The 24,243-nt window shown below is 44.5% G+C and overlaps 1 protein-coding gene and 1 gene segment (V, D, J or C); both read left to right on the top strand.

Annotated features, from left to right (window-relative positions):
- LOC106996055 (immunoglobulin lambda-1 light chain-like) overlaps positions 1 to 24,243 on the top strand; it is an 801,838-nt gene that overhangs the window by 412,777 nt on the left and 364,818 nt on the right. The gene's annotated exons all lie outside the window — the stretch shown is intronic.
- Positions 11,472 to 13,722, top strand: LOC144331914 (immunoglobulin lambda variable 3-21-like). The segment is given in 3 exon segments: positions 11,472 to 11,637; positions 12,040 to 12,327; positions 12,607 to 13,722. Coding segments are annotated over 3 exon segments (429 nt in total).

Genomic DNA, 24,243 nt, shown 5'->3' with positions numbered 1-24,243 from the left:
GCAAGGGGCTTCCTGCAGCACGGCCTTGAGAATTCTTCTCTCCCAGCTCCTCTCCTTTCCCACCATGAAGTTCAAAAGGAAACCTGCCCTGTGGTTTCTCATCCAGGACAGGGACAGCTTCCTGATGCTTGTGTGCTGTGGTCCCTGAATGCACAACTCTTCCTAGCTCTTCAAATGCAGGGACAATGACAAGGAGCTTCCTGATTGGCGCAGTCACTGCTTTTTTCAGTGTCTCTCCACCCTAAATGCATCACCATCTCCCACACTGTGGGTAGAATTTTAGTCAACTACATTCTAATGGTTATCGCCACAACTTTGATCTTAGAAATAAGAGTGCAGCGAACATCCCTATGCAGCCTCCTTTGAGTTCCTGTGTGAATATGATCATAGGATTCATTTCTAAAAGTGAAATTGCTATTCAGAAAGACGTGTGCTTGTAATTTTCTCCCATTGTTGTCAGATTCCCCTCCAGAGGGGTTCTTCCAATTTTCAACGCCAGCCAGAAGTACTTGTTCAGAGTACATTGTTGAAAGTGTAAATTTTTGCCAACCTACCAGACTCAAAAATGGTAACTTGTTACAGTTTTACTTTTGAGTCTCCTCTTCTGCTTAAGATTGGGCCTTTTCAGAAATAGTTCAGTACATTTTCTTTTTTAGGATTTGGTAAACTTTTTCTTAAATATCCAGGTAAGGAGAATTTGAGTCTTTGAGGCCAGGCACGGTGGCTCACGCCTGTAATTCCAAGCACTTTAGAAGAGTAGGACGGGTCAACTGCTTGCTCCCAGGAGTTGAGATTAGCCTGGGCCTCACAGTGAACGCTCATCTCTATTAAACTAAAGAACATAAAAATAAATTTAAAAAAGAATTCGTTTAGTCTTTGTGGCTCAAGAATCAACCTTGGGGATATTCCATAGGTACGTATAGCATCATTTACAATGTAAACATTTAAAATGATAAAAAACACTGTCATCTCTGAGTCATACAAAAACAGGTGTCAGGCCAGGGATGATCACAGGATGTGGTTGAACAGTCCCTGGTTTGTACGTTTATCTGAAGGTTGAAAATTCCACCAGCACATGATCTAGGTGGGGATCTCTCTGTGAGGGTCACTGTATTTCACCTGTATTAGGCTGAGGACTTTCACTGGATAAGAACATGCTCATATCGTCTATTTGACTGGATCATGGGTTTAAGACAGCCCTGGGTCACAATCACATAACATTTTTCTGCATTGCTTGCTCTGAGTTTTGGGAGAGCTTTAATTTATCAGAAATAGACTCCTCTTAAGGCAAAAGTCTGAGGGAGTGGGAGGGGCACGTGGGCCAGAAAGCTTGTACCAAAGCTAGAATATCCAGGGCAGCCTCAAAGAGAAGGATCCTAATATCAGCATTTGACTGAAGCCAAAAACAGAAGAGAACACGGAGGTTCTGAGAATAACAAATAAACAAATAGTTTAAGTTTTAAATGTACCGAATATCTTTATAATCCATGAAAATTCTAGAACAGAATTCAACAGTGGGATAAGGAAGAGTGCTTGAGATGTTAAACTATAAAGACCCCAAGGCAAGTTGTCAGGAAAATAACAGCACCTTTTTGGTGTAAATATGTGTATGCTGCAAATTATCCTTATATATATATATATATTTGTGTGTGTGTGTGTGTGTCTGTGTGTCTGTGTCTGTGTCTGTGTGTATAAGTAAACATCCCTTGGAACATCCTTCTTCCCTACAGTCAAGATCACCTCACTCCACAAGGGAACCTAAACAAAATGTCATATCAAATAGAAAAAATAATGCACTTTGTATAACCATTACAGAGTCTCTATTTGCATATCAGAATATGGATGCTTAATGTTAACATTGGAAATAGTATTTTAATATGCATATGAGATGAATTTTCTTTAGACTATTTTTGTCTGTGATTTATCTTTCTTAATAACGACATACTCTTCTCTTAGAACAATTTAACTTAATATACTTTTGTTGTACTTTCTGTATCATTTCTGTTTTTTTCTAAACACTGACAAATATATCCCAAGGCTACTGATTAATACATTCAATTAATGAATATCTAACTTATGTAAATTATTTCAGTAGTGGACAGATGTGATTTCCTCACATGTACCTCACAGATGTTGCTGATGCTGACTCGCTCTTCTCTTCTAATCTTAGCAAATAAAGTGGGAAATTTGACTTTCCTGAACACCCAGATGACAACAGGAGAGAGGAGGTGAAACCCCCAAAGCTGTTATTCTTTAACTCCTCAGGATCAATAGACCTGGAGAATCACCCACACTTGAGTGGGATGACATATAAATGAGAGTTTGGTCTTAGAGTTGGTGCTGAGTTAGTTCAGGATTTGGGTTGTTGGGATGGGGTGAATGTGCTTTACAAGTGAAAAAGACATGAGTTTTGGAGTCTGTAGGGTAGAGTGTTCTTGGCAGAACTGTGTCCCCTAGACCTGGGTTGAGTGACATCCTACCATGAGGAGTCCCAGAGAAGTAAATTTGCATAAACACCAAACATGCAGTGCCCCACCGGGCCTGAGAGGAAATAAGAGAGGTCTGGGAGCCCAGCTGTGCTGTGGGCTCAGGAAGCAGAGCTCTGGGCTCTGTGTCTTACCACAGCCTGGACCCTTCTCCAGCTCCCCCTCCTCAGCTTCTGCACAGGTGCTGCCCCCAAGCCCTGCCCCAGGCTCAGCCCTCGCAGGGCCCTGAGCTGGTCCTGCCCTGAACCCTGAAAGCTCTGCATTTTCTGAGCTCAGCCCAGGCAGAGGCCCAGGATGATACCACTGGAAATGTGTTTGTTACCTTCACGCCCCCTCGCCTGTCCTCTCCTGCAGGCTCTGTGGCCTCCTATGAGCTGACACAGCCACCCTTGGTGTCAGTGTCCCCAGGACAGACAGCCAGGATCACCTGCTCTGGAGATGTACTGAGGGAAAATTAAGCTGACTGGTACCAGTGGAAGCCAGGCCAGGCCCCCGTGCTGGTGATATATAAAGATGGTGAGCAGCCTTCTGGAATGCCTGAGTGATTCTCTGGGTCCACCTGAGGGAACACGACCATCCTGACCATCAGCGGGGCCTGAACAAAGATGAGGCTATTGCTCTTTTTCTGAGGATGAGGACAATCCCACAGTGACACAGTCAGATAGGAAAGTGAGACACAAACCCCTTTATCATCCGTGTTATCTTCTTCCTCCAGCACCAGGAAGACTGTGGACCAAGCCATGAGCAGGTCTGGCCAAGTTGTACTGGATCTGAGACCTCCAGGCTATCCTTTTGTCCAGCCCTACAGGTTGGCTCCGCAGAGGGTGGATCAGGAGTGCATTTAGGGCTGCTATTTCAGACTTTACTGGTGTTTTCGGGCTTTGGGAGTGACTTGGGAACATAAGAACTGGATGGAAGATGAGAGAGATGTAGAGAAACATCACTTGGCCTTAGATTTCCATACGATGGTGACTGGGTCACTCCTTCAAAATATCCTATATCGGTCCCAACAAATGCCCAGCTCAGTTCAATACCTGAGGTTCCAGTCTTCCATGGCAGCCTGGGATTTTGAACAGGAAAAGCTGAGGAGAGGGCACTGTGGCATCTGCCTCAAAACCCTTTTCTGAGCTCACCAACCCTCAACTGTTGGGAGCTTCTAGGAGCTCAGGGCTGTGCCCTCACTGGAAAGTGCTATTGTTTCCAGAAAACTTCCTTCCTCATATTTAGGTCCAGTTTTGAGAGTTTTCATTTAATGATGGCCTGGGACCAAGAACCCAAGGCCCTGCCTTAATACAGGATGACACTGAAAGCCCTTCCAGCTCGTGACCTCCCATTGTTGATGTCTGAGGTGTCAGTTGCAGCCCTATGATGGGTCAGGGTATCCTGCAAGTGGTGCCTTCCTCACTCCATCCAGGTCATCTGTGCATGCAAATCTTGATCTCAGAGTCTATTTCCAGGAAACACAAACTAAGATGGCCAGCTCTTACCAAAATGAGCCACCATAGACCTGAGGTGGCCACTATACACTGGAAGGCACCAGCGAATTCCCTCAGTTTCCATTGTGAGCATCCAAATGCCCAACTACATCTGAGTGTTCCTTCTGTTCTTATGAAATGAAAAGGGAGCCTGACATACCAGGTGCTCTGAGTCCTGAAGGAGAGGTGGAGTCAGATCCTCCTGCAAGAAATCCATGGAAAGGGGAGCTGCCTCACCCCATGCAGGGACCAGAGATACCCCCACAGGGGCAGCTGTAGGATGGACGCTGCCCACCTCCACCCTGCACATCCTGCACAATTACTCTTTTCACCCTTCCTTCAGCTTATTGAAGTTGACATTGACGAAGCCAGCACAGCTCACCCTTGGCAATTGGACTCCTTCAAGCCTCCATCAACCACACAATCTCAACAAAAAGAATCTCCCCAAAATAATAATAGTAACAGTATCTATGAAAATGTCTATGAAATATCTCACAAATAATTTTAGATTGTGTGCATGTGTAAATATTATTTTTCACACGTTGGGTTAAATAAAATATATTATTGAAACTAGTTTACCTTTTTATTTTTTATGTCTAATATGGTAACTAGACAGTAGGATTCACATGAGGCTCACATCATGTTGTGATTGTACAATGCTGGTCTGGTCTTACCCCTTCAGATGACAGGTGCTTTGGAGTAACTTGCTTCAGCCCCATCTCCACCTCTAGGACATATGTGTGAAGCCAGGGAGAGGCACGGGTGGAAGAGAAATGAGGACCAGCTGTTTATGCAGGTGACTGAGTCCTGGAGCCCTGACCCTGCTCTGTCCTAGACGTGTCACGTCCATCTCACCAGAGATCACTGCTGGCCTGCTTGAGCTCACAACTGGGGGCATCTGGCAGTTCTGGCAACATGGTCATTTGATGTCCAGTGTTATCCTGTCTCTCCCAGGGCCCAGTAAGACAAAAGGAGCTGTTTTTAGAAAGGGAAGTAATGCTCTACTGCACATGACATGGCCTTCTTCCAAAACCCCAGGAGTCTACATTGGGATTCTCCAGTGGGGTTTGCCATGTGCAGGAGGTTTCAGTTCCCACGGTAGAGTCAGCTGGATTCTCTGGCCCCAACAGCAGGACACTCACAACCCTGCCTGCACCTGCTGCAGAGCCTCAGTGCTCTGGGCCTGGAAAACAATGGGTGATATTTATGGCTCCTGATATATGGGTTGAGCCACATCCCCAAGTGTAAAATATGCTACCACTAGACCTTTATAGACCTTGTGTCTCTTTCTTCCTGAGGGTAAATTAAGGATGTAATAACATGTTGTTTATTTTGTAGGAGATTCTCAGCTGCTCCAGACAACTAAACTCCCAATTTCAGCTAATATGAAAGAGGAAACATCTTAGTTTATTTCCCACTCTGAAAACTGCATGGATCTCACAAAAGCTTGCAATAGGCCGTGCCCATTATGTACATGTGATTCAACTCTGATGTCCAGATGGTCTGAGCCCCCATGAAGATATCTTGATAGGGAATGGAGAGCTAATGATGCTGGGCAGAAAATTGTGAATGTATACTGTTGTCCATCCCACGTGAATGCGCACTGATTCTGATCCTATTCTCTGAGGGTAATGGACAAGACCACAGTATCTGCTTCAACGGTGTAACTGTGCACCTGCAGACATAGCATTCTGTTCCAGGAGATCCCCATCTGACACAGATACTGCAAATGCCTCTATTGCCTGTATGGATCTGTGCAAACCCAAATTCATCTTCCAGGATCATTCAACTATTGTAGAGATCAGTCCAGTAAACTGAAAACGAGGATCCCAGAAGTGATCACACGTACTTCAAGAGAGAATAGAGTTGTCTCAGAGGGCACCATCCTGTTGAAATTCCTCTGCTCCGTGGGAAGAAACAGCCCAGAAAGGGCCCCAGGGGCTGAGTCTCCTCTGGTTCCTGGATAAGGCATAACTCCTTACTGTAGTGAGATTTCACAGAAGCTGCAGGTGAAGTGGAAACACCATCTTTGGTTCACAATTGGGATCTTTTTATTGTCCACAATGTCCAAGTTTCCAAATAGCTGTCTAATAGATACAGAGGTTCTGTGTGGGCTGATGAAAGCTCTGGGGTTGGATAGTGGTGATGTTTGCATATTTTTACTGTACTTATTACTGCTTAATTACATATTTAAGAATGATTAAAAGGGTAAAATATTTTGTTATGTTTATTTTACCATAATAATAATATTGCATACTCTGGAAGCAAAGTAATACCAGTTTAATTTTAAAATTATACAACTGCTAAAAATTGAAAGAATTGAGCACTAAGCACCATTTTCTCTGTTTTATATGCTACAACTCAACTTTATCTCTCTCTCTCTTTCTCTAATTAACAATGATCTCCTGTCTGGTCCAAGGTCACACATTTCCAGTCTTCTAGGAATGTCTATTGATTCTGCTAATTTGTTGCCAGGAAGAATCCTCAAACTTCTCACGCTCATGTTTGAGTGTCAGGTGTCTCCAGGCAGCATTTCTAAACCAGGATCCTTTGACAAGACTTGTGAAGAGTTTTGTAAAAAGTACCCCCCAAGATGACAGTGTTCACTGTTGGCAGCAGGACTGTTTCCACACAGTAGGGCTATGCTGGGTGTGCAGAGGAGCCGTGCACAGTGTGCCCACGGGGCAGATTCTATGCTGCTGACTCTGATCCCTGTGTTTGGAGGACCGTGTCCACTGCTGAGTCTACATCTGAATTTGATTCTCAAGAAAAAGGTCATTCATAGCTGTTGGACACTGAGTCACATGAAGGGACAGATGGTGGCTGAGGACACCTTATCTCTGATGTGCATAAGGGGATTAGATCTGCTGGTGGAACAGGAAGATGAAGAAACCTGTGGCTCTAAACATGGAATTTCCAGCTCTCAGTCTCTGCTGTCCATGGCTCCCTCAGCTGTATGCTCCTGGGAGATGTGAACCACGTGTGTTAGAGGTGAAGGGGATTGGGAAGCTTTCATGGTCTCTCTCACCATCTCCCTTGCTTGTCTAACACACTCTTCTACACCTACTTTATTATGGCTTCTGCTCTACAAGCATACCTGACCTCTAAATTAGAGACTTGTCAAAGTGCAGACAGATGCAGGAACTCATCCAACTGGAGACTTTTCCACCACTTGACCCACTGAACACGCCTCTGCAAGGCTCTGAATTTCAAGTGACAGGATTTTGGGATTTCAAAGAAAACTCAATCTTTGGATGAATCACGACACAAGAGGGAAGCATCACACGTTTCCCTGTTCCTTGGGCCTCAGTGAGGACTGACTTAGCCAGTCTCAGGCTCCTGGAGACCTCCTAGGTGATATGCACTAGAAAAGTCTTTTCAGTACAAACTGGGGCAGGTAAGGGGCCCTTGCTCTGATATTCTACTCTCTGATAATTTGGTTTTCAGAGAAAAACAAAGACCTGTGATTCCAGGAAGTTCAAAGCCTACAGATAAGGTCTCCTCATTCTCCCATGACAGCCCGAGCTCTGCATTCCAGAAAAAAAAGAGCATCTTCCCAGCATGAAGAGCCAGGAGCAAAGAGCAAGCTTCTCACAGGGGTGAGCAGGACAGAAGCCACCTTGGTCAGTGGGAAGGAAACTTGCTCAGCTCACATCTGACTCAGAATGACTCAGTCACACCTGTGCAGGGTCACCTGCATGTGAGCATCATTCATTTGCTGCAAGACTAAATACCTTGTGTGGCTCTTGGGTAAAATCTTAGCACAGGTGACATTTCTCTGCCTATTGCTTCAACCCGTGTTTTTCATAATTCACTGTAGGACACTTACATAAGGTAAGCATGTCAGGTGTGAGATGTGTTGAATAGGAAAAGCACAGGCTGCCTGTATCAATGCTCATGTCTTGTATTCATGGCCATATCTCATGGAAATGGAAAAAACAAACAGAAAAAAGAATAATACTCTGCTCAAAAAAGCACTGAGAAATGCTATTGTATTGCTATGTCTACAATGTATTAGTTGAGCTAATGGAACATTAACTTAGATAGATCATTTTTATGGGGGGATTCCTAAACCTTAAACATTGTGTGAAAAAAATTGTTAGGTTGAAAGATCATTAAAAGGCCAAAGTTTGATTATAATCTGGAGTCTTTTACTTTGGGCTTCAACTGGCCAATGAGGGCAGGGAGCTGGCTGCCCTCCCAGGCTCTGACTGACTCCATGTCCAGGTAGAGCTGCACTCCCCACAGGCAGCTGGAGGAACTGACAAGGGGAAGCTGTTTGCATCAGGGCCTCAAAAATTTGGCTCAGGATTTTCCCATGTCCCCTCCCCAAGCCCAGGATGGTTCCAGAACACTAAGAGGAGCTCATCATTACGGATCTAAGACTTCTCTGATCTTGCTCTTCTTTCTCCCTTCCCCAGTGACCTTGGAATTGTCACTCCCTCTCATAGGCCCTTCTTTTCCTTGTCAAGTGCACTCCCTGAATTCTCTGCTTCTGGGTCAGCAAATCTCTAGAACTTCAGGGAAAGCAGAGCTGGGTCACCGACACGGGGCCCTAGAAAGCTGGCCCAGGACCAGACACACAGGCAGCAGGGTGGGTCCCCACAGGACTGCAGAGTGGGCATCGGGTAGAGGGAAGGGACCAGGAACCACTTTCTGAGTGTCCTTAGGGCCAGGTGAACTAGAGAAGGGCTGGGACCTGGTCTGGACCCACGTAAGCCACACCTGTCCCTACACATTATCATCTTCCTGGATGTGATTGGTGATTCTGTTTGTTATGCTGCCCCAGATCACCTAATTTATTACCAGTGAATTTCACACACTACACATCATGCCTGTCCCCAAATTCTTCACTTGTGAGCAAATGTCACATCTGACCTGAACTGGTTTACATCCCAGATCCCCTTCAGGCTTCCCACTGTCCTTTCAGATCCTCACACACCCGAGACCCTTCCCCGCAGGGCACAGACACAGCTCTCTGCACATGCTCTCATCACTTATTTCTTCACTGTTTACTGAAAGGAGCTCCATGGACTCCTTCAAGGACACCTTTTCCAAACACTGAATTTACAGCAGCCAGCCAGTCAGCTTCTGTTGGAACTTTCCATGATTATCTTCAGAGAGCTTACAATTCCACGTTTTTTTTTTTCTATCATTATCTTTTGACTGGTTGGTTTCTATTAATCATTGCATTATCAGTCAGAAATGTTTTTTCACTACAAGAACACGTGAGGCAGGAAACAGGGAGCATCCAATTTTCTCCCACAAAAGTAAATCTGCATGTCCTTGGTGATTGTATTCCAGATGCTCACCGATTCCATAGGAAGCTTGAATGTTTGTAACTCTCCATTCCCTTTCAATGCGGTGTTGACTTTGCTTTCATTGTTGTTGATGTAAGACCTCAGCATGGCTGCTGCAGTTCCAGTTATCACACCCATGTTCAAGAGAAAAAGCAAAGCACAAATCCAATCTAGTCCTTCCTACACGGTAGGAAAAGTTCCCTGAAAAGAACGTCAGCCACCTGACTCTTACATCCCATGGACCAGCGCTGGGCTACTTGGAAACTCCTGGGGGAAGCAACTGGAAATTTGCCTGGTTTTCAGTTGAATAGAGGGGATGACACACAGGTAGATGGTGTAGGGAGTATCTGTTGGGTCTGTAAACCCAGTATGCCTACTGCACTGACCCAGCAACAGGACAGGAAAGTCCTCAGAGCAAGGACTGTGTCTTCCTCACGCTGAATTCCTAAAATGCTGTCTTACCAGGACAGAGTGGGTCGGGGGAATATTTGTTGGGTGAATGAGCTTCTGTCTCTGTTGTATTGCAGGAGTCACCACCGACCCACATTGTAGTCAGAACCAGTCACAGCCACCCCTGAGTCCTGCATCCCCCAGTACCAAGCCACAGTTCCCCCTCAGGACCACCCACCACTCAGAGAGACGTGCAGGGAGCCTCAGGAGGGCCCTGTCACCTCCTCCTCCACGTGGGAGTGTTTAAATTTCCATCAGGAATCTGAGCGCCTTGTGCCAGGTCCTGAAGCAGGAAGGGCCACACCAAGAAGAGGAACTTCTTTCCGTGAGGTCAGCAGTCCATGAATGAAGGAATCAGGGACCTGAGCAGCAGATTCTGAAGCTAGGACCCAGGAGACCCCTGAGCCTCCAGCTGACAGTGTAGAGAGGCCACCAGGGGGCAGCAGAGAGTAACCCGGCAAAAACACCTGGGGATGGGGTGGGCCTGGCATCAGGGAGATGCTGACAGGCAGGGAGGGTCAGTGACCATGACCTGAGACCTGGAGGGAAAGAGGTTCTCCTTTTCTTAGAGTATTTGTCCTTCACACTGGCGTTTAAATTCTTCTGACTTCCTGGTTCTAAGATCTGACTCTTGGAGATGGTGCTGATTTTTCTGATGCAGATTCAGGCATTTTGCCTCTTCCCATCGCCCGGCCCCCATCCCACAACCACTCTTGCCATCCCATTCTGTAGTCACGCATGTCCTGCCTCCCGGCCCTTCACTCTGAGAAGCAGACACAGGGGCTTCTCCTTCCCTGGCCACTCCTCAATGTCCACTGTCCCTGGTCTTTACCAACTGTCCCGGGGAACCTGCCAAATCACAGCTCTTGATTTCCTTATAAGGCACAAAATACTTGCTCGTTAATCTTTTGTTGACTTAAGATTTATCCATTGATACATTTTCCCAGCAACTGAAGACAACTTAATTGTAATAAACATTCACTACCAGGGTCTTGGAGTTTGCAGCCCCCTCTCACTCTCTCATGAAGCCAACATTTCCTTCACCTCCTGATCTGTCCCTGGCCCTGGCCGAACGCTGGAGATACTGAGGCACAGCACCTATGACCTGGCACTAGAACTCACAGCTAAGGCAGAAACTTACTACATCAGATGGATCATCCAACACTCCGTGTGCACTTGGCAACCAAGAATTGCATTCTCCCCTAGCACTTAGGAGCTGTGCCCTGGGGTGGGGCCTGTACCTGTCCAAGGCTTGTGCTGGCCCCTGTAGAGTGGGAATGAAGAGGGTCCCTGCATTGGCCTCTGCATGTATCTTCAACATGGATTTAGGCCTATACCAGACATCTCACATCTGACGTAAAATGGTTATGACCAGGACATTTCTAGAGACACAGACAAAAGCTAACCACCTCCCTCCTGAGCCAGGATGGAAGGGAGGAGGGAACTGTGGACTCCAGGTAATTCCCCCATCACCACTGTGACTCTGGCATCCTCTTGAACAAGGCCAAGCACTATCCCGTAGGAAGGACTTTATATCCCCTAGAAAATACAGAGAAACTCAGCTCTGAGCTTTTGCTTGAACAAGCCAGCCCAGGAGCAAGGCTGGGCACCATTTGGGTGAAGATGAGAGCCCAGACTATGGGACCAGTGGTTGGAAGAAAATCCCATGGGCTGAGGGGTGGGTAAGCAGGGGCCACCCCTCCTCTCTCTGTTTCCTTTTGGGCTGAGCCCTTCTCTGGAAACCACAGATCTCCGCCAGCAGCAGCCGCTGACTCTGCTGATTTGCATCACAGGCTGCGCTCTCCAGCAAGGGGATAAGAGGCCTGGGAGGAACCTGCCCAGCCTGGGCCTCAGGAGGCAGCATTGACGGTGCCTCAGCCATGGCCTGGACTTTTCTCCTCCTCGGCCTCCTTGCTTACTGCACAGGTGCTGCCCCCAGGGTCTCACTAACCTGTCAAGCCCCAGGGCTCTAGATCCAGCCTGGCCCTGACTCTGAGCTCAGTGGGGCCCTGCCAGTGGTGGGCAGGATGCTCATGACCCTGCTGCAGGGTGGGGGCTGTTGGGGCTAAACTCCCCGCACACTCTGCTCAAGGCCTTGTGAGAGCCTGAGCGGCTGCACCTGCCAGGAGAGAGTAGTGGGTTTTCCGTTCAAAGGCTCCACGCAACAGGAAAGTCCATGGGCCACTGGGACTGGGGCTGATTGCAGGGGTTACCTTGAGGGTTCACAGACTCTCTGGAGCTTGTCCAGGCCAGGAGGGCAGGGATTTCCTAGAAGGGTCTTTCACCTGCAAGTTAACCTCTACTTTTTTTCTTTCTTTTCCTTTGCAGGCTCTGCGGCCTCCTATGATCTGACTCAGCCACCCTCGGTGTCAGTGTCCCCAGGACAGACGGCCAGGATCACCTGTGGGGGAGACAACATTGGAAGTAAAAATGTGCACTGGTACCAGCAGAAGCCACCGCAGGCCCCTGTGCTGGTCATCTATTATGATAGCGAACGGCCCTCAGGGATCCCTGAGCGATTCTCTGGCTCCAAATCAGGGAACACCGCCACCCTGACCATCAGCGGGGTCGAGGCCGGGGATGAGGCTGACTATTACTGTCAGGTGTGGGACAGTAGTAGTGATCATCCCACAGTGACACAGGCAGATGGGGAAGTGAGACCAAAACACCCTCCCAGCCTCTGCCACCCTCTTGCTGCAGCCCCGGGAGGATAAAGCCATGAGTGAATCTGGTCCAGTTCACCTGGATCTGAGCCCCTCAAGCTGCCCTTCCCTCCAGCCCCCTCCGGAATCTCTACAGAGCACACATCAGGCAGAGACATGGCCTGGAAGAACCAGAATCATGAGGGCCTAGGTGGAACACAGAGGTAACCTCTGTCCACTGTCCTGCCCCTAGATGGTCATATGGTGGGGACAGGGCAACTCCTTAGATCAACTGTCTGGATCAGGCCCCAGAACTGCTGCCCAGCCCTGCTGAGGTCCTGGGCCTGAGGCTGTGTGGCAGCCTGTGATTCCCAACAGAGCAAACCAGAGGAGGGGACACTGTGAAGTCTGCCCAGATCCCCTCTTCCATGTGACCCACCTGGCACTGCTGAGAAGCCCAGCAGCTCAGAGCTGCGCCCTCACTGGGAAGTGCTGTTGGTTACATAAAGCTGCCTCAAGTCTATGTCCCTTCTCAGAGGGGTTGGGTTTAATGAACCAAGATCTCAAGTCCCTGCCTCATTTTAAGATGCCACTGAATGAAGGGCCTCCCAGCTCCAGAGCTCCCTGTGTGGATGCCTGAGGCCTCAGTGGCAACCCCACCATGAGTCAGGGTCTCCTTCTGCCCGGTGTTTCCTCCCTCATTCCCTCCTAAATCTTCTGTGCGTGGAAATCTCCATTGCAGAGTTGGCTTCCAGCGAACCCCATCTACAATGGCCAACTGTCCCTAGCATGGGCCATCAGGGACCTAAGGAGGCCACTATGCACTGAAAACTCCGGTTTCTATCCTAAATTTTCAGAGCACATGTTGAAATGCCAAATTTGATGATGTCTTGAATTTTTATGGAAAGAAAAGGAAGCCTGAGTTGCCAGGTGCTCTGGGTTGAGGGAGAGTTGGAGCCAGATCTCCCTGCAGAGAACCCCAGGGCAGGCGGAGCAGCCTCATCCCATGCAGGGACCACAGATGCATCCACGGGGTGAGCTGCAGGTGACACTGTCCACCTCCACCTTCCATATCTTCTGCAAATGTCGCTCTTTTCTACAGTCCCAACCAGATATGTAGATGCGATTAACTAGGTAAAACTCAGGTCACTTGTCACATCAAAAGCCACTGCAGGTCACCCTCATCAACAGAAAACCCATTCACATCCCCATCAACTACAGAGTCCCCGAATCATTAATCTCCAGAAAAATAACAATAACAATAGCCAAGAAATCTATGTAATTCATCTCATAAATAATTTCATGTTGATAACATGTGAAAATGATAGTATTTTGCTTTACTGACATAAATAAAATATACTATTTATCTGAATTTATTTGTCTTATCTTTTTATATTAAATGTGATTACTAGACACTAGAGGTCACAGGAGGATCGTGTCGTACCGTTATGGGACAGAGCTGGTCAGGACTCTTTCGGTGACAGGTGCTGTCAAGTAACCCGGTGCAGGAAGCCCCATCTCCACCAGATGATATAAGTGTGAACCCAGGAAGAGGCACTGGAACAATAGACAGGACAACCTGTTTGTGCAGAGGACACCTCCCTCGAGCCCTGCTCCTGCTCCATCCTACGTATGCCACATTCATCTCACTGTAGGTCATTTCTTGCCCTGCCTGAGCTCATGACCAAGGGGATCCAGCTGGTCTGGCTGTGCGGTCACTGCTGTCTCATGTGGTTCTGTATATAACAAGGCCCATGAACATAGAAGAGGCTGTTTTGAAAAGATAAGTAATTCTCTACTGCACATGACATAGACATGTTGCTGAATCCCACAGGTCTACAGTAGGATTCTCCTCTGAAGCTTTGCCTTAAGCACAAGGTTTCAGTTCCTATGTCCAGTTCCTCCATTATGGTAGAGTATGCTAGTTTCTCTGGCCCAATAGCAGGACACTCACACTCCTGCCTGTACCTGCTGCAGAGCCTTTCTGCTCTTGGCCCCGAAACAATGGGGGACACAGTTCTTAGATCCTTGATTTATGAAGTGGCACAATCTCGGCTCACTGCAACCTCAGCCTCTCAGGTTCAAGCAATTCTCCCTGCCTCAGCCTCCTGAGTAGCTGGGATTACAGGTGCCCACCACCACTCCTAGCTAACTTTTGTGTATTTAGTAGAGACCGGGTTTCACCATGTTGGCCAGCTGGTCTTGAACTCCTGATCTCAGGTGATCCACCCACCTAGGCCTCCCAAAGTGCTGGGAATACACATGTGAGCCACTGCACCTGGCCATGTTTTTCTTATTTTTGCTCCTCCTCTTTTCCTCAATACCTCAGGTAGGTGAACTGGGGAGATTTTGAGGGGCAGGCTCAGCGCTCCCTCAAAATTCCCCTGCCTCACATCACTGTGGCCTTGTCCTGGAAACTCCCCAGAAGTGAATGGTCTCCCTACGGGATGGGAGCTTCCAAAATGGCTCCATAGGGAAGAGTTAACCTGAGTCCATTCCTTCTTCCTCACTGACATCCAGCATTTGTAATTTCCATGGATGTCAATACTTTTGTAGCTGAAATCTTTATTAATCTACTAAAAGGCCGGGCACGGTGGCTCAAGCCTGTAATCCCAGCACTTTGGGAGGCCGAGACGGGCGGATCATGAGGTCAGGAGATCGAGACCATCCTGGCTAACCCGGTGAAACTCCGTCTCTACTAAAAAATACAAAAAACTAGCCGGGCGAGGTGGCGGGCGCCTGTAGTCCCAGCTACTCGGGAGGCTGAGGCAGGAGAATGGCGTAAACCCGGGAGGCGGAGCTTGCAGTGAGCTGAGATCCGGCCACTGCACTCCAGCCTGGGCGACAGAGCGAGACTCCGTCTCAAAAAAAAAAAAAAAAAAAAAAATCTACTAAAAGTGAGAATGAATTGACAAAATGTTCGGACATTAGTTGTATCCAATATTTAAATTTCCTTAGTCAACTGATAAACATCGCCATGATTGTATGTAGTTTAGGCTTCATAAACTTTGATTAAATGGATTTTATGAAAAACAAAGTAACCATGTTACTATATGTGTATCCCATATCAACATGTTGTATACTTGAAATATCCACAAGAAAATGTATTTCAGAAACCAAATTGTATTTATTATCTATTGTTGCATAAAAATTTCTCCCTAATAGCTAACATGTTAAGAGAACATGTGTTTGTGATCTTGTCACTTCGGTGCATCTGGAATTGAGAGCAGCTTAGTTTTGTGGTTCTGGTTCTGGGTTGGTCATGAAGTTGCAGCCAAGTTGTCAGGCCAGGCTGCATTCAGAGGCCAAAGCAGGTGGCCAGGCCCAGCCTGAGGGGGCTTCCACTGTCCCTAACGTGTTTGGCTGATGTGGAAAAGTTCAGAGGAAAAGGAGAGAGTGAAGTGTAAGGGGCCTGTCCTGGTCCCCCTTTGTCAAAGACCATCCCATACATGCACCATTTCTTATTCTTTTCTGTGACATCTTAGGCATAGAGTGCTGCCCATTCATTCTAAGGCTGTAGAGTATTCCACAGCAGGATTTTAGCCACGCAACCTCTAATGGTTATCACCATGATTTTGATCTTACAAATTACACTACAACGAGCATCCCTATGCAGACTCCTTTGAGTTCCTGTGTGCATATGACTGTAGGATAAATTTCCAGAAGTGGAATTGCTGAGTCAAAAAGATGTTCATTTCTAACTTTTACCCACTGTTTTCACTTTCCCCTCCAGAGGGGTTCTACCAGTTTACAATGCCAGCCCTAAATATCGATGGGAGTACATTGGTGAAAGTGCAAATTTTTACCAACTTGTGAGATATAAAATGTTATCTAGTTACACTTTGAGTTTTGATTTCTCCTATTTTGCTTGAGGTTCAGCATTTACGCAAATATTTTAGGGCTCATTATTTTTTAGGATTTGTTCAACTATTTATTAAATGTCTAGATAAGAAGTATTTTAGTCTTTGCCACACACAAGACAATGTTGGGGATAATATGTAGGTTCTGATAGCACCATCTGCAAAGTAACCATTTAAATGTATAAAAACCACTGTCAGTTCTGTGGACATTAAAAAAAAAAAAAGGTGGCAGACCAGGGACATCCCACAGGATATGGTTTAACAGTCCCTAGTTTCTAGGGTGATTTGAAGTTTGAAAATTGCACCATTATATGTTCTAGGTGGAGACCTCTTTGTGAGGACACTGCAATTCACTTCACCTCCTATAGCAGCCTGAGGTCTTTCTTTGGATAAGAACATACTTGTACCGTCTATTTAATTGGAGCTTGCCTCTGCTCAAGACAGTCCCGTGTCACAAGCTCATGACTTTCATCTTCATCCATTTGCTCTGAGTTTTGTGAGAGCTTTAGTATAACAGGAAGAGAGACTCCTCCTCGGTAGAAACTTGGAGAGAGAGTTAGGGGCAAATGTGCAAGGAAGCTTGTACCAAGTCGGGTGAGATCCAATGTAGACTAAGCAAAAAAAGGTCCTATACTCAGCCTTGTAGCTGAAACCAAAAACACACAAGATTGTTGGTGTTCTGAGTATCATAAACAAACAAATAAATGAAGTTCAAGTTTTAAACGTATTGCAGATTTTTGTAAATCAGATTATAGAACTCAGAATATAACAATGGGATAAAGAAAGAGTTTGAGATTTTAGACTGTAAGTCCCCCAACTAAGTTGCCGTGACAAGAACAGGATGGTGAGAGTGGACATATGTTATCCTGCAAATTATTCTTTTGTGTAAAAGAGTATTTTCCCTTTTACTTAGATAAAAGAAACATCTTCTGGAACATCCTTCTCTCCAACTGTGAAAGCACAATTAAGCCACCAATAAACTGTAACATGAAGTAGGCAACAACTGCCTTTTTATATAACCATTGAGAGGTTGCTTTATTTGCACACCAAAATGTTGATACTCAATGCTAAAATTGGACTTAGTAATTTAATGTGCTTACAAGTGTTTAATTTTCTTTGGACTATATTATTTCTGTCTACAATATATATTAGTTAACTCGGACATATTCTGCTCTAAAAACAATTCAATTTTTGGGTTTTTTGGAGTTATATTTTCCGTATCAACTACGACACTTTTCAAATGCTGTCAGAATAGCCCATGGCTACTTATTATATAATTTAATTTATGGGCATTTAAATTATTATGTCCTCTAAATTATTTTAGGAATGTACAGTGAATTTCTCTTTCTTTCTTTCTTTCTTTCTTTCTTTCTTTCTTTCTTTCTTTCTTTTTTTTTTGACAAAGTCTTGCTCTGTTGCCAGCTGGAGTGCAGTGGTACAATCTCGGCTCACTGCAACCTCCGCCTCCCGGGTTCAAGTGATTCTTCTGCCTCAGCCTCTCGAGTAGTTGAGATTATAGGCACTTGCCACCACACCCAGCTAATTTTTTTATTTGTGGTAGAGTCAGGATTTCACCGTGTTGGCCAGGATAGTCTCAATCTCTTGACCTTGTGATCCACCTGCCTTGGCCTCCCAAAGGGCTGGGATTACAGGTATGAGACACCGCGCCTGACCTATTTCAATCTTAATGAAGTAGAAGTTTATTTTTCTGGAACCCGGATGACAACAAGAGACTGGAGATGAAATCCCCCCAAAGCTGTTTTCCTTTAAACCCTCAGGATGAATCATCCTGGGGAATCACCCACACTTGATTTGGATGATCTATAAATGAGTGTTGGGTCTTAGAGTTGGTGCTGAGTTAGTTTAGGATTTTGGCTACTGGGTTGAGGTAAATATTTTTGCAAGGAAGAAAGACGTGAGTTTTCTGGAGTCCATTGTGTGGGGGGTTATTTGCTGAATTGTGTTCCTCAAAATTCATGCACTGAAGCTGTAATGCACAGTGTGTGACCAAAATTGCATATAGCGTCTTTACAGAGGTGATTAAGTGAAAATGAAGAAATTAGGGTGGATTCTTATCCGATCTAACTGATGTCATCCTAGAAAGTAAATATTTGCACACACAGAAATGAGACACCAGAGATGAGTGTGCAGAGGAAAGACCATGCGAGGATACAGCAAGGAGGTAGCGACCTACAAGCCAAGGAGAGAGGCCTCAGGGGAAGCCAAACCTACCAACACCTTTGTTGTGGATTTTCAAACTTCAGAAGTGTGAGAAAATATCTTTCTGCAATTTAGGTCACTAGCTCTTTTGTGTCTTCTTGTGGGAACTTTAGCAAATGAAAACAGGAGGGAGCTCAAAGACCTTGGATGTGGGAGAAGGAGGAGATGGAGCAGGGTGTAGGAGGCAGAGCAGGGAGGGCCTGGAAGGTCGGGCTCTGAGGTGCATCTCCTGGATGGAATCTTGACTCCACTCCCTACCGTCTGGCAGACTTGGGAAAAACATTTCACCTCTTAATATTGATTCATTAATAAAGATACGTTTGGAGCATAAGGCTCCCCATCATCCTATTCCATATTATAAAATTCTTCTTGAGGTAACACTTGTAAAACTCTCACCAATGCATCTGGCATGAATTATGGGCTCATAACTAGCCCTTCTGAGCGATCTAGCGATGTACAGAAAATGGCATTCACACTGTGGGCACCAGGGGGCACTGTGAGATTTGGTCTGAGACCCCTAATGAGTCCAAGCCCCTAGTAATGCTCAAGTGCAAAGGGCATGACTGTTGCTTTTTTTGAGGCTGCTTGTATTGGGTGAATCTTAAAACACACTTGGCCCTTCTTCTGATCTTGAGCAATTACTCAGAGAAGGCCATCAGGCTCAGGGCCCAGACAGAACTAGGACAAATGTTTTAGGGAATGGAGAACAGATTTGCATCCACTGCTCACTAGAGCCACCTAATAGCGACATAAGAATAAAGGAAGTAAATTTGCATGAAGAGATTCCCCTTCCTATGATAAGAGAGACCTGGAGGTTCCTCCCCAGCTGTGGGCTCAGAAGCAGAACTCTGGGTCGTCTCCACCATGGCCTGGACCCCTCCCCTGCTCATCCTCCTCACTCTCTGCACAGGTGCTGCCTCCCAGTGCTCAGCCCCTACAGAACCAGGGATCGGCCCAGCCCTGAGCTTTAGCTCAGCACAGAAAGTGATGGAGGGTGTGGGGCTCTGGAAATGAGAGCCTCATCCTCAGACACCCCTCCTGTCCTCTCTTGCAGGTTCCGTGGTTTCCTCTGGGCTGACTCAGGAGCCTGCATTGTCTGTGGCCTTGGGACATACAGTCAGGATGACCTGCCAAGGAGACAGCCTCAAAACCTATTATGCAAGCTGGTACCAGCAGAAGCCAGGCCAGGTCCCTGTGCTGGTCATCTATGGTAACACCAATAGGCCCTCAGGGATCCCAGGCCGATTCTCTGGCTCCTGGTCAGGAAACACAGGTTCCTTGACCATCACTGGGGCTCAGGTGGAAGATGAGGCTGACTATTACTGTGGCTCCTGGGATAACAGTGGTAACCATCCCACAGTGACACAGACAGATGGGGAAGTGAGACAGAAACCCCTTTACTGTCTGTGTCACCCTCTCTCTCCAGCCCCAGCAGGATTGTGAACAAAGTCATAAGCAGAACTGACCAGTTCACCTGGATCTGAGACCTCCAGGCTGCCCTTCCCTGCAACCCTCTAGGCAGGCTCTGCAGAAGTTGGGTCAGTATAGGATTTGAGGCTCTAAGGACCACTCTGTTCTGCTGTTGTTTGGACTGAGGGTGTCTTGGCTCAAGATGACCTAAGTGGAAGGACAATAAGAGGGAGGCACACAGCTGTTGAGTGGCCATGGTCCCTGGAGTTCCTCTTGTGTGGTGACTGGATCTAACACAATGCCTGGACCCTGTTGTCCAAATGCCCTGGATTATTGGTCTGAACTGCCCATGTTTAACTGAGACCCTCAAGCCCCAGCTCCATGCATCTCACGTTCTGAAAAGGAAAGTCTTTCCTAGTGAGCACTGTGGCATGCCTTGGCATCTCTGGCTTCATACAGCTCTTCCCCTCCGAAAAATGCCATTGAGTGCAAAGAACAGCTTTGTACAAAGATGTCCCTCCTTCAGAATGTGGTTCAAGAGCAATGACTGCCTGATGCCTTAATCCCAAAGCCGTGCTTTAATTTAGGATGACCTTAAATGCCTTCTAGCTGAGCAGTCAATTGTAACACATTCCCAGTCACACCTCCCACACTTCTCTCCTGAGAGTATATCCTGAAACCCTACTGCATGGAATCCTACCTCTCTGAGTAGGATTCAAGGATTTCAAAACTTAAAAAGCAAATAAAACAGTCTAATGGGGAAAGTATCAAAGTGGAGAGAGTTGCACAAAGAGAGAACTCTGAAGTCTGCAAATATTCATGCACTGATGAGCACTTCTGTGTGAAGAAACTCTATGAAAGAGAAAAGAACCACCCAAAGACACTTGAAGGGACATGCCTCAGAATGTGTGTGCACACACTGTCACTCACACACACTCTCACACACATACTCACACAAACACACACATAACACTCTCTCACACACACATGTACTTTCACACTCACACACTCACACACACACTCACACACCAGTCCCAGAGGAAGGGCCTGAGTTACAGGGCACGAGGTTGACTCATCAGAAGAGCTTTGCCTCAGTACTGGGGAAATGTGACGCTAGACAAAAGGCTGTTCAGGTCTCAACTATGAAAGTGTAAAAGCAAACAGAAAATCCAAGCAGTTTTCATGTAACTTTACTGAATTCAATCATAAAAGACAAAAGTAGAGAATGAAATGTAAAATAATTCTAAATCCAACAGGAAAAATGCACAATGTCTTCATCCCGTCAATATTTCCTGCAAGATGACAAGAAAATATGTGCTATATCAGACAGAAAAATGAATCAATCCAAGGTGATAATTAAGTTGCACACATGATAGACCTTATAAACAAGTATAAAAAGAGCAATTCTCATCATTCTATTCTATTCTACTTGTTCCTGAGGATACAAGATTGAAAAAACATGTTAAATAGAGACATAAAAAAGGTAAAGAGAGGCACAAGTTATACTTTTATAAATAATCCATAATATGGCATAATAAAATATACACTGAATGAGACTGATTGCAGATTAGATGCTGTAAAGAATAGATGCGTGAACTTGAAGATATAGCAATGACAGCTGTTCAAGATGAAGCACAAAAGCATAAACAAGTATCAGTGAGCTTTAGGACATTTTCAACTGCCTAAATTGGTATATTAAAGTCATTAAAGGAGATAAGATTGACCAGGAAGAGAAAAGGTAGAAATACAATTTGAAAGAATAAGGACCAAAATTACCCAAATTTTGTGAAAACTAGAAACCTACTATTCAAAAAGGTTAACACGTCCCAAAGACACACAGAGAAAGAGAGAGACAGATACGGGTGAACAACACAATGACAAGAAAAGGCTTGGTTTTTAACCTTTATTTAAATTTTAGTGTCTGCACAGTAGGAGTATATTTTATTGGGTACCTGAGATGTTTTGGTACAGGCACACAATGTGAAATAACCACATTATGGAAAATAGGATATTCATTCACTCAAGTATTTATCCTTTGAGTTATAAACTATTCAATTACACTCTTTCCGCTTTTTTAAACATGCAATTAATTTGTAATTAACTATAGTCATCCTGTTGTGCTGTCAAATAGTGGCCTTATTTATTATTTCTTACAGGTTTTTTGACCCATTAACCATCCTCAGATAATAGTGGATTTCTTATTAGAAGTAATACAAGCCTGAGTCAGTGAAGTTATATTTAGAAAATATTAAATGAGAAAACTTACTACCCAAAGTAATCTACAAACTCAATGCAATTCCTATCAAAATACCAATGACATTATTCACAGAAATGAAAAAATCTGTAAAAAAAATGGTATGAAACCAGAAAAGACCCTGAATAGCCAAAGCAATACTGAGCAAAAAGAACACAGCTGAAGATATCACACTACTAGAATTAAAATACATTACAAACTATAGTAACCAAAACAGGATGGTATGGGCATTTGATCAGACACTGAGACCAATATAACAGAGTAGAGAACACAGAAATAAATTTGAATATCTATACCCAGCTGATTTTCAGCAAAGATGACAAGAACATCCACTGAGAAAATGGCACAATTTTCAATAAATGGTGCTGAGAAAACTGGATACTTACGTACAGAACAAGGAAACTAGACACTTACCCCTCTCAGCATAAAAATATCAACTAAAAGTGGATTAAAGATCCAAATATAAGACCCCAAACTGTAAAACTACTAGAAGGAAACTTAGAGAACACAGGGGAAGAACAAGTTCTTTAGGACGTTGGTCTAGATAAAAATGGTATGGCCAACACTTCAAAAGCAAAGTCAACAACAAATAATAGCGATATGGGACTTTATTAAACTAAAAAGCTTCTGACAAGCAATGGAAACAATCAATAAAGTAAGGAAAATGTGTAGAAGAACAGAAAATATTTGCAAACTACTCACCAGACAAAGAGCTAATATTCAGTATAAAAAAAATTTTTTTAAACTGAAACAACTCATTAGCATAAAAAATGAATAATACCATTAAAAAGTGGGCCAAGAATTTGAATACACTTTTCTCAACAGAAGACATGCAAATGGTCAATAACATATGAGAAAAATGTTCAACATCACTAATCAGCAAGTGAATGAAAATCAAAACCCCAGTGAGATACAATCTCACCCTACCTGGAATGGCTATGAGCGAAAAGACAAAAAATACAAATGCTGGTGAAGATAAGTGACTTCATATTTCTCTAGTCTGATTCTCTGAGAACAATGAGAGTGCTCTGTCTTTTCTCTCCCTCTAGTAACTATTTTTCACATGCAAAAATATGGACCTTATTGGGAAATAACGCCTAAGACCACCAACACCTGAATCGGTCATTCATCACACTAGAAATGAAATGGTTTTCTGAATAATATTAACATCTCTCTGTGTCTATCACCATAGTGTCAATGTTTGTGTGATCCAATAAAATTTAGAAGGCCTAGAAGAATGCCTTTGCATCTGTGGCCTAACACAGATATAGATGATATAGATATAGATAGTAGGGGGTTGTACCTTGAAATTTATTTCCCTAAGGGACACATTTCACATCAAATTTGAAATTATTCTGGTTTTAAATGTAACAAATGATGAACCTCATGGAATGATAACACAATTGTTTATGTTATAAAGTCACAGGGTATATCAAATAATGAACCAATCATTCTATATTGAGGTTAGTATTATTTTTTTCACTTCAATTCTCATTATATGAGAACAGCTTTATATAAGGAAGGAAGAAAGGAAGGAAGGAGGAAGGGAAGGGGAAGGAAGAAAGAAAATGGAAGGAAGGAAGGAAGGAAGGAAGGAAGGAAGGAAGGAAGGAAGGAAGGAAAATCTTTCAAGCTTTACAATAGTAGTGCCACTCTGTAATCAATAAACAACAAAATCAAAACAATAAAAGATTTTACAGAGCAGTCTAACAAGCAATACAATTACAAAATTCTGATTCAGATATCAAAACCATTTTCAATAATAAATATATGATATGAAAACCCCACAAAGGTCAAGTAGGATTTATTATACTTGAATGAAATTATGAGTTGAGAGTAGGAAATTTATAAATTTGATGAAACAAATTAAAGAATTAAGAGGAAATTGTACTGCTAATCTAATGTCTTATTTGGCAAGCTGTTCAATGGAATGCCAAGATATTCTTAAGGAAGTTGCAAATATATTTTAAAATGTTATCATTGAAGTGGATTTTTAAAATGAGGACATGAATACCTTTAAAAAGGATTCAGGGGTTAAGAGAGAAAAATACATTTAGATTGTATGCACATATAAAACGTATTTTAAAAGATAAACTTGTCTTTTTTTATCCTTTAAATAAAAGGAGCAGATATTTAAATTCCTTGC

The sequence above is a fragment of the Macaca mulatta genome, chromosome 10 (genome assembly GCF_049350105.2).
Source record: "Macaca mulatta isolate MMU2019108-1 chromosome 10, T2T-MMU8v2.0, whole genome shotgun sequence".
In the NCBI taxonomy this organism is placed as follows: domain Eukaryota; kingdom Metazoa; phylum Chordata; class Mammalia; order Primates; family Cercopithecidae; genus Macaca; species Macaca mulatta.
This window is presented reverse-complemented; position numbering and strand designations above follow the sequence as displayed.